Raw genomic sequence first — 11,227 nt, 5'->3', positions numbered from 1 at the left:
CTTGAGGAGTCAATAGGAGTGGTGTGGGGGCAAGTCCCTCACACAGAGCCCAGCACACAGCAGACAGTTGGCATACAGCATATCCCAGCGTGCTCTGGGCGTCATGCCCTATCATCATCAACCCCCTCCCTGGGAACTAGCTCCAGCTTTGTCAGAGTCAGCTAGCTATCAACCCCACCCCAGCTGTCTAGTTAATGAGTGACCAGGGTGCTACAGCCTGGCCTAAAAGGAGCAGCTGGCCAGAGAGCAGGTGCGAGCCGGGTAAACGGCGGTGGTGGGAACACAGAGGAGCAGGATGGGCGGCAGGACAGCGTCAGACCTCCTGATGGGGGTGGCTGTGGTCCTTCTGGTGCTGCTGCAGGGCACACAGTCAGTCTACATCCAGGTGAGTCACTCAGGCCAGCCTGCTCTGTGCCTGGGAATGTCCCCAAGGTAGGGGAACTTGGCTCAAGAGCGAACGCTTGGAAATTCGTGGGGAGCGGGGGTAGCACACGGCTCAGTGCTCAGCCCAACACCCAATCACACCCCAAGAACAAAGACAGCTGGTAGGTGGTGGCAGCCAGAAGGCTAATGGCAATGATGACGGTGATGACAATAATAAACTGCTGTTTACTGAGCAGTGCTCCCACCATGGTCAGAGTGAGCAACAAGATGAGGTCCCTGCCCTTGATGAGCCAAGTAGGGAGGAGACCCCCTTTTATGCTCCAGCAGCTCAGCCGGGTGGAGAGGGGTGGTCACAACAAAACGTTTCCATGGGGAGCAACCCTTGAGCTGCCTCTCTCCTTGTGGGATGAGCGGGAGGGAGCCAGGCACAAAGGATGGGAAAACAGTCCCAGGAGTCTGGAAGCAAGGCCTCTCTGTGTGGGTAGGAGAGCTCAGCAGGGAAGCTTGTGGCCCTGGGTGAGGCTCCCACCCAGGACTGGGAGTCCCATCCCTGACTCTGACAGGCCTCCAGGGAAGAAGAGAAAGTGGTCCTGGGAGGTGCGCGAGACAGTCAGCCTCCCCCGATCCCTGGGCTTGGGGCTCAGCCGCCTTAGGAGCATCATCACTTTGCCATGTCAGCTCAAGGGAGCACACTGGGTGCCTGGGACTGTGTGGGAACTTGCTTGACCCTCACGATACCCAGGGAGAATGAAGTATAATGATCTCCACTTGTCAGATGAGGGATCTGAGGCTCAGAGTGGACAAGACACAGGCAGCCATTTGGGATAGAGATGGGATTTGAATTGGGGGTGCCTGTCTCTAAAGCCCATGCATAAAACCACTGAGCCCCGCAGCGCTGATCTGACTTCATCTAGCTATTACCAAGGCCTGTGGCAGTGATGTGTGTCTGGGAGGATAAATCAGACGCCACCACCCCCACACCCCAGGCTGGACTTTCAACGTGGCCTGGCCTTTCCAGAACAGGGAAGGGTACAGAGGATCCCGGGGCCCCAGGAATCCTGGGTCCCGTGGTAGAGCCTGCTTCAGGCCCAGGTTTGGATATCCTTTCATCTCTTCCCATCCCGGCCCACCCCCCACCAGTACCAAGGCTTCCAGGTCCAGCTGGAATCAGTGAAGAAGCTGAGTGACCTGGAGAAGCAGCAGATGCTCAGCCCCCAGCTGGGGGCCCAGAGCCTCCTGCCCTCTGTGTGCCAACACACGGACCTGCCCCTGGACCTCCAGCCCATCTGCACCTCCAAGGAAGCTGCCAGCATTTTTAGGGACTTGAGTAAGTGTCCCCTATCCCTGCTGGCTTTCCCACCTGGAACTGAGGGGGAGGGGCAGAGCCCTCAGCACCTCTTCCCAATCCTTGACAATTTTCTGTCTCTTCCCCCAACCCAATCCCTCCACCTCATGTCCTTACTATTGAGCACCTAGTGGCTGAGGGCAGGGAGAGTCAAGAAACTCAGCCCCTGCCCTCTCCAGGACTTTCCTGCTCTTAGCACTGAGTGCCAGGTAGACTGAGAACCCTACTTCAAGGGCCTCACCAATGAGAGGAAGGGGGTGCAGTGGCAGAGCCACAGACAGTGACTGCAATGCAGTGGGGTGAGAGGGGAAGCCCTGTGGAAACACAGAGGACAAGTGGCATGTCAGTGGGTGGGACGGAGACTCTGGAAAAGCTTCCAAGAGGAAACGTCATCTAAGCTGAAATATGAGGGATGGGGCGGCTTTGGCCAGGAGCAGAGAGCTATTGGCTAGCAATTACCAAGCATTTATTGTGTGTGTTCTCTCCTCACAACAAACCTGTCGGGTTGATACTCTTCTCACTCCATTTGACAGGAGTAACTCAGACACTGAGAATTTAAGTGATTTTGACCAGTCACTGCTAGTTAAGAGAGAATTTGGAACTTGAACTCTCTAACTCTACTTCTAATTTCCAGGTTCTCAGCCTGTAAGCAAGCCATCTGGGTGGCTCCCCCAACCCTCTCCTAAGCAGCCCCTCTCTGGCTGCCTGGGTTCAGGTTCAGGTTCCCTGACTGTTCTTCTCTCCCTCCCCAGGGATTATCGCTGGTGACGACTGTGAGCTGTGTGTGAACGTGGCCTGTACCGGCTGCCTCTGACAAGACTCTGTGTGCCCTGACCCCACACTTGGCACTTAGCCCCCAAGTCCACTGCTTCCCACCCCACCGAAACACATGTGAGGGCCACTGGCCACCGTGGTCATCTCCAACCTCCTGCAAACAAATACAAAGCCATTGGATTCATGAGCTGAGGAGGGCTTTGCCCCTGAGGCAGCCCTGCTGCTGAATAAAGATTCTACACGCACAAAGACACATGCCCATTTGTTCATCCCAGGAGCCAGGGCAGAGCTTCTTGGGAAGCTAAGTAGGTTGGGGAGAAAGGTAGACTAATGATACCTGTCAGCAATTTCCCTGAAGTCTCCTCGGCCTGGGGAGTTGATTCATTTAACATCATTTCACGTATGAAGGAGAACAGGCTCCAGGTAGGGCGATGAATCACCCAAGCTCTGACAGCTAAGAAGTCCAAGAGCTTCCCAGACCCAGCTGACCTCCAATCTGACCTCAAGTCCTACTCCAGCTGCAGAGCAAGAGCTTCTGTCTCCCCACCCAAGGCAGGAAGTCTTCCTGGAGGAGGCAAGGATGGAGGAGTGGCTGGAAGGAGAATCATGAGGTGCCCACCCTCCCCAGCCAGATCATTAGGGCTGACTCTGCCCCAGGGCCTGTCTTAGAAGATGGTTCCTTTGCCTTCCTGCATAGCTCCCAAGCACCTGTCTTCTCCTCAGCACCCAGGAGACCATGCATTGCCCCACCTACCCTGGCTAGCTCCTGATGGGAGATCTTTGTTCCTTCTCTCAGTCAATCCTCTGGGTGCCCTGAAGAATAATAATAATAATAACAGCCAATGCCTATTGAGCATTTGCTCTGTCCTTGGCACCATTCTAAGCACTTTGCACATATTAATATATTAAGTTCTCACACTAGCCAACATTTCACCACCTCTCTGAAGGTCAGGGTGGCAGCATAGGCATAAACAAAGCTGGACAGATGGGTGATCTGATGGGCTAACGAATGAAGGCAATACCAGGAGCATTCTGGAAGCTGGTTTATTAGCTGAGGCTTGGGTTGGATCCTGGAAGCACCCAGCAGCTCAGACGGTGGAAAGGGCTGGGCCTCCACTCACCAGGACCTGCCCGGGCTGTGTCTCCTCACATCCTCCATTCTGGGGCAGGGATGTTGAGCTGCTGGGAGTGAAAGTATCTTTGGTGGCACTTGGGCAGAAGAAAGGCCTCTCCTGTGGAGGAAGGGAAGAAGGCAGCAAGGCCAATGGTGGCCCTAGCATCTGGCATATGCAGTGTAGTCACAGATCTCATAAGTGTATGGGTCCTCAGCAATGTCCTCTGGACAAGAGAGATGGGGCCTCATGAAAGTCACCATCCCTCTCTGAAAGCGCCTGCCTCCCCTGAGCCAGGGCTTAGTTGTCCTCCTACCCAGCCCCAGGAGAGACCCAGTGGACCTATCTCTCTGATCGGCTTCGCTGCCCACCCAAGCAAGGGCAAATTGCATTGTCAAGTCAGCGAATCACAGCAGAGATTCTAAACAGAAAGGAAATACCATAAGACCAGAGGAATGGGGACTCAGTACCACCACACCATCAGTGGAGTGAAGATCTTCCTAAGACTCACCAACTACAACTTAGATCTAAGTAAAGCTGAGGGCTTACCAGACCAACCAATCAGAGCACAGCTCCTCCACTAAATCCCACCAATCAGAGCATATCTCTTCCTGAAGTGCCGCCAATCAGACAAGAATTCCCAAGCCCCACAAATCAGAGAGTTGGCTGCTCACCCAGCCTCTCCAAGGTCTCCTGGAAAGTTGGCTCCGTGCAGTGAAGCCTGAATTCTTCAGGAAGGAACGGTCGCTATGGTAGGTGAAAACCATCAGTTCAACCGTAGGTTCAGCTGTTTTGCTGTTCCCATCCCTGGGCTTCAGTTCAATCACAGGTTCAGCTATTTTGCTAGTCCCATTCTTGGGCCTCTGGAACCCAAGAAGGTTCCTGAGATTCTTCACCAACTCCAGAGGAAAGGAGAAGTCTTCATCCTGAAAGGGACATATCCAGAGGGTGATGCCAGGCTCATCCTGCTCCCTGGCAGTTTCCCTCCAGATGGGTCCCTCTCAGCCCCAGTGGCTCTCAAGCAGTGTTTCTGGAAACAAGACACTCCACTGAGAGGCAACACACAGTGGTCAGAGCTCAGGTCTCACAGCAAGACCCTGGGCCTGAACCTGGTTTTGTTCTGTGACCTTGGAAAGGCCATAACACTCACAGAGCCCTAGGTCTGAATGTTCTATGAGGCATGAAGAAAATGCACGTGAAGTGTCTGAGACAAAAGAGGTGCGCAGCACAGGGGAGCCATTGTGCTGATGATTAGGGAGAGATGCAGGGCTGGTTCGGGGAGTTCTGGTTCTTCACGGCCATGCCCGGGCTATGTTCATTTCTCCTTGCCTGAAACTAGTGCCAGCAGATCTCCCGGGGTCCTCAGCCAGCCTGTGGCCTGGTAGTTGTTGAGAAGTAATAAAAGACTCCAGGGGTCTGGTTCTGATAGAGAACCTGGCCCCTGTGGGTGCCAGACTGACCTGTCCCTGGCATTGGCCCGGTGGACACAACCATCCATCAGAACCTCCAGGTGTCCACTAGGCTTCCAGGTGGGTGCTCTGGTTGCACACAGGACAGAGGAGTAAGATCTAGATTGGAATCCAGCTCCTGCACTTCCTAGCCATGTGGCCATGGGCAGTTACAGAACTTGTCTGAGGCTGAGTTTATCTCTTCTGTACAATGGGACCAATAATCCCTCCCAGGGGTTGGGGGACCACAGTGAGATCCTAGGTGAGGATCTGGCACAGAACAGGCACTCAGAAAACAGGCCAATCTACTGCTTCTCACGAATGGTTATATCTCTTCTCTTTACCTGGTATCCTTTCTCTGCCAAGTTTGAAGGGGCAGAGCCAGTCCCCAGACATACCACTCCATCCTGGCCCCAAAGTTAGGGCCTTCTCTCAGGGAATGAACGCTGTGCTCCAGAGACAGAGAGATGCTGGGCTAGTGTGGTGAAAAAAGATATACCTACATGGTGACTCCACCTGCTGGGGGAGCCCAGGTCCCTAGCAGACACAGCTTGGAGAGCAAGAAGGTGTTCGTGGCAACCTTGCCCAAGAGTCAGGAGTGGCAGGTTCTGGATGCCAGGGGGAAACAATGAGAATTTAAAGAGGGCCGGGTTACTGAGTAGCCCAGGAACATTGGTCACCATCTCATCTGCTTCCTGTCAACTGATGCTGCATCATATAGGCTCCAGAAGGCCCTGGGAGATAAGAGACTGGTCCCTGGAGGCTGGCAGAGCCCTAGCCTCTCTCTGGGCACCCATTTTGACCCACAGCTGGGCTGGGTCTTGCATTTGTTCACGACCACACACAGACTCTGATAAGGAGGGAAATACAAAGGGGCTGGCCCTTAGGAGGGGCAGGAAATACTTATTCCACTGGCCCTCCCGGGCCTTTCCTCGGAGCTAGGCTATATCTTCTTATTGGTGTGTGTGTGTGTGTGTACGTGTGCACATGTGTGCACACACATGCACACAAACACTCTGAGGTGTACAACTGTAGTCCAGCCAGCCACAGGTCAGCTTCTGCTAGCTGAGTGCAGGGTGAGAGCGAGCACTGAGGGAAGATCATGGGTGGGAATGTGTCAGGAGGCATTAGGGATGAGATAAGGATATGTTAATAAAAGCAGGGTTATGGATGGAGTTTGGGTTGAACTTGAAGCAGAGGTAGAATTAAGGGTAGAATTTATTACCATTGAGACGGAGATGAGTTTCAGGTAAAGGTCAGATTGCAGCTGAGGTTGGTGCTGGGATTGGATTTGGAGTCTGGGGGTTGACCTGAGATTGGGGTAAAATTTGGGCTGAAATCAGCATTAAAGTACGGGTTGGGGCTGAGGTTAAATTGGGTTAGATGGAAGTAGCCATAAGAGATAGGAGGTCATATTAACATTCAAGTAGAGGTTTGGGTTGGGGTTGAGGTTGAATAGAGCTGAGGTTGAGGGTGGGGTAAATGTAGTGTTAGGTTTGGGATTGGAGGTAGGGCTAAGACTGGGTTGACATGGGGATTTTAACTGATGAGAGCCAATCACACCCAGGTGGGAGGGGGCAGCTGGAATTCTGACAGCAGTGATGATGGTGATGACAATAATATACTTCTGTTTAGTGAGCTTTGCTTTCCACCAAGGTCAGTCTTCTCAGAGAGGTCAGTGTGAGAAACCAGACGATGTCCCTGCCCTTGATGAGCCACGTGGGCAGAAGATCCCTTTTGGTGCTCCCACAATGTGGTCCTGGACAAGGCTCCTACTGAGGACTGGGAGTCACATCCCTGACCCTGGCAGGACCTCCTAGGGAAGGAGAGAAGGGGGTCCTGGGGGGATGCAGGGGAGTCAGCCTCCTCTTGATTCCTGGGCTTGGGGCTCGGCCACCTTGGTGGTACTATCATGTTGCCATGTCAGTTCACGGGGAGCACATTCGGTGCCTGGGACTGTGTGGGAACTTGCTTGACCCTCACGACACCCAGGGAGAATGAAGTATGATGATCTCCATTTGTCAGATGAGGGATCCGAGGCTCAGAGTGAACAAGACACAGGCAGCCATTTGGGACAGAGCTGGGATTTGAACCGAGGTGCCTGTCTCTAAGGCCCATGCATAAAACCACTGAGACCCACAGCCCTGATCCGACTTCATCTAGCTATTACCAAGGCTTGTGGCACAGTGGAGTGTGATACATGTCTGGGAGGAGGATATCAGATGCCAACCCCACACCCAAGCTAGTCTTTCAATGTGGCCTGGCCTTTCCAGGAGTACAGGGAAGGGTGCAGAGGGATCTCGGGGCCCCAGGAATCCTAGGCTCCCGGGTCCAGCTGGAATTGGTGAAGAAGCTGAGTGACCTGGAGGGGCAGCCAGTGCCCAGGCCCCACCTGTGTGTTCAGATGGGGTCTCGAACAGCTTCCAAGAGGAGATAACATCTAAGCTTCAATCAGAGGGATGTGACATTGTTAGCCAAGAGAGGGTAATGATTAGCATTTAGTGAGCACCTCTTTTGTGCATTCTCCTCATAGTACACCTGTCAGGCTGATACTCTTTTCTCTCCATTTAACAGACAGGAATAACTCAGGCTCTGAGAGTTTAAGTGACTTGCCCAGTTACCACAAGTTAGGAGATGATTTGGAACTTCAACCCAATCTGTATGTCCACTTCTAAAGTTCCATGTTCTTAGCCTGTGAGGAGGGTGCCCAGGCCCCTCACCCAGCCCTCTCCTAAGCAGTCCCTCTCTGGCTGCCTGGTTTCAGGTTCAGGCTCACTGAACGTTTTTCTCCCCCTGCCCCAGGGACCATTGCTAGTGATGACTGTGAATATTCCTATACCGACTGCCTCTGACAAGACCCTGGGTGCCCTGGCTCCACACTGGGCACCTGGCCCCCAAGCCCACTGCCTCCCACCCCATTGAAGCTCAAGCAAGTCCCCTGGCCCCCCCATGTCATCACCACCATCCCAGACCCAAGCAGCTGGATTGGGTGCAAAGCCATTTCACACATGGAGGCAGGAGCATTTGGCCTCTGGGGCAGCCCTGCTTCTGATAAAGATTCTCCACATACAGAATCACGGTTGTTCTGTTCATCCTCAGGAGCCAGGGGCCGATCTTCCTGGGAAGCTGGGTGGGTTGAGGGGAAAGGTTGGACTAATGGTTGTTGTCTTGCTGGTTGTTAGTTGCCCTCAAATTGACCCTGAGTTATGGCAGCCCTATGTAGAAAGGGTGAAATGCTGCCTGGTTCTGTGGCATGTTCAAGATCATTGGTATGCTCGAGTCCATTGTTGCAGCCACTGTGTATTTTCAGTGTCTTTCAACCTATAGGATTCAGCTTCCAGCGCCATATTGGACAATATTCTGTTGTGATCCATAACATTTTCATTGGCTAAGTTTTGGAAGTAGATCACCAGGCTTTTTGTCCTGGTCTGTTTTAGTCTGGAAGGTCCACTGAAACCAGTTCACCATGGGTGACCCTGCTGGTATTTGAAATACCAGTGGCATAGCTTCCAGCATCACAGCAACACACACGCCACTACAGTATGTCAAACTGGGGCAGTGGGAGGGATGGGAAGCATGTGGAAGCTAATGATACCTGTCAGCAGTTTCCCTGAAGTCTCCATAGCCTGGGGAGTTGATTCATTTAACATCATTTCACATATGAAGGAGAACAGGCTCCAGGTAGGGCAATGAATCACCCAAGCTCACACAGCTAAGAAGCCCAAGAGCTTCCCAGACCCCGTTGACCTCCAGTCTGACCTCAAGTCCTACCCCAGCTGCAGAGCAAGAGCTTCTGTCTCCTGACCCAAGGCAGGAAGCCTTCTTGGAGGAGGCAAGGATGGAGGAGTGGCTGGAGAGAGAATCATAGGGTTCCCACCCTCCCCAGCCAGATCATTAGGGCTGACTCTGCCCTGGGCCTGTCTGAGAGGGTGGTTCCTTTGCCTTCCTGCACAGCTCCCTGAGTCCCTACCTTCTCCTCAGCACCCAGGGGATCATGCATTGCCCCACTCTCCCTGAAGAGAGACCTTTGCTCCCTCTCTTAGCCTATGCTTCCAGGTGCCCTGAGGAATCTTTCTCCCGTGACTATGCCCGTGCCCTTCCATGGCTCCCCAGTGCCACCTCTCAAGTCTACCCTGAGCCCGTGGACTATCTGGCCTTGCCCTCCTCTGCTCTCTTCCCCTATGCTGGGCCCCCACCCGCCAGGGGAGGAGACCCTGACTGAGCACCTACTCTGCCTGGCTCAGAACTGGGCCACGTACATAGAAATTACAATAATAGCAGCATCCAGAAGGAATTACTGTGGGCCTGGCGGAGCCCAAAGAGCTTTACCTGTCTTACTCATTTACTCCTCACTTAGCCCCATGAAGTAGGGCTCATTGCCATCTCATTTTACAGACAAGGAACCTGAGGAGAGATGGGTTATGTAACCTGCTCAGAGTAACAGAGCTCGCAACAAGTGGAGCCAGGATTTGCACCCAAAGAGTTGGCTCCAGAGTCCAAACATTAAATGATTCTACCACTTCCCACATCTTATCCAGTCCCCCAGCAGCCCTGTGAGAGAGAATCTGCTATCTCCTCCATTCTCATAGGAAGAGACCCAGTCTCAGAGAGGGCCACACAGCTCATAAATGGCACAGCAGGCTCAAACCCAGTCCTGTCTGGCTCCTGGACCTACACACTGTCCAGGCTGAACCATTCCAGTACCTCCCTACCTTCCTGCCTCTATGTGTAGTCCACCATTTCCACCTTCTGGATGCCCTCTCCCTTCCCCTACCCCTTATATGTGTTGAAGTTCCATCCATTCTTCAAGGCCCCCTCTGCCTGAACTGTCCTGTGATACTCCACCTCTACTCTCCCCAGTCCCCAAGCAGGACCTGGCCCCACCTCTTCCCTGGTTCCCAGTACTTTTGACAACTGCCCTCTCTGCCGTGCCTCACCCCCTCACCCCTGTCTCAACCATTCTCAGCCTGACCCTGGTCCCCCTTTCTCTGGTTGGTTAGTTTTTACCACTTATTGAGTTTCCTTATGCTTGTGACAGGCCTGAACTGAGGGTTTTATATATTTCACCTAGGCTGGGAGGTACATACTATTATCCTTGTTTTACTAAGGCTACTGAGACAGAGAGGGCAAGTGACTTTCCTAACATCACACAGTCCTGGAAGAACTGGAGTTGGAACCCAGGTCTGGGACTGCACAGCCCTTGTGTTATATCCTCATCCACGTGGGTGGACTTGACCTTGTCCGGAAGTCAGAGCGACCTCCCTGGGCAGAGAAGCCTTTATACTCCGGGGCGGCCAGAACTGTGCAGAAGGGATGCAAGTGCCAGAAGTGCCCTGGGAGCACCAAGGACAGAGTGGGAACATAGAGGACTCACCCAGGGGGCCAGGAAAGACTTCTGGAGGAGAGGGCACAGGAGCTAAGCCTGCAAGCCTGAGCAGGGACTTACCTGGTTAGAGATGTGGGAAGAGGAGGGGTGCAGAGGTGAGCAGAAGCAGAGAACTGGTGAGCAGCATGGCTAGGGATGCTGGGGGGCAGCAGGAGGCCATGATGGAGTGGTAGTGGGAGCCAGAATCTGAGGGACCTTGAATACCATGCCCGAGAACTTGGGGCTCATCACATAGCGGGTTGAGTGTCTGTGCTGAACACACAAACCAGCACAGACTACTGTGCTCATACGTCCTCTAGTGACTGGTGACCTGTGGTGATGGGACAGAAGAGCAGAAGTTCTACCCCTCACCCCCACGGGAGGTCTGAAGATTCAGGTCCCCTCAGTGCCAGTGTGAGGGGTCAGCCTGGGGTGGGAGGGTGGCTAAGCAGAGAGAGTAGGGTCCCTCCACTCAGCGCGCTAAATCCTGAGCCCCTTAGGACAGGGTAGCAGCATAGGCAGCAACAAAGCTGGACTGATGGGTGATCTGACAGGCTATCAAAGGAATGAAGGCAACACCAGGAGCATTCTGGAAGCTGGTTTATTAGCCGAGGCTTGGGTTGGGTCCTGGAGGCACCCAGCAGCTCAGATGGTGGAAAGGGCTGGGCCTCAACTTACCAGGCCCTGCCCAGGCTGTGTCTCCTCACACCCTCCGTTCTGGGGCAGGGAGGTTGAGCTGCTGGGAGTGGGAGTCTCATGGGTGACCCTTGGGCAGGGGAAGGGGCTCTCCTGTGGGGGA

The 11,227-nt window shown here is 53.7% G+C and overlaps 1 protein-coding gene across 1 annotated transcript; it reads left to right on the top strand.

The window, feature by feature from the left end:
• The first annotated feature begins 295 nt into the window (after window positions 1–295).
• On the top strand, window positions 296–2,543 carry GUCA2B (guanylate cyclase activator 2B). Its single transcript, XM_004371878.1, has 3 exons — window positions 296–385; window positions 1,525–1,711; window positions 2,482–2,543. The coding sequence occupies exons 1-3, from the start codon at window positions 296–298 to the stop codon at window positions 2,541–2,543; spliced, it is 339 nt and encodes a 112-aa protein (XP_004371935.1).
• The last annotated feature ends 8,684 nt before the right edge of the window (window positions 2,544–11,227 follow it).

Source organism: Trichechus manatus, unplaced genomic scaffold, assembly GCF_000243295.1.
Source record: "Trichechus manatus latirostris isolate Lorelei unplaced genomic scaffold, TriManLat1.0 scaffold00015, whole genome shotgun sequence".
NCBI lineage: Eukaryota > Metazoa > Chordata > Mammalia > Sirenia > Trichechidae > Trichechus > Trichechus manatus.
The sequence above is the reverse complement of the archived record's forward strand: the minus strand, read 5'-3'. Positions and strand labels throughout refer to the sequence as shown.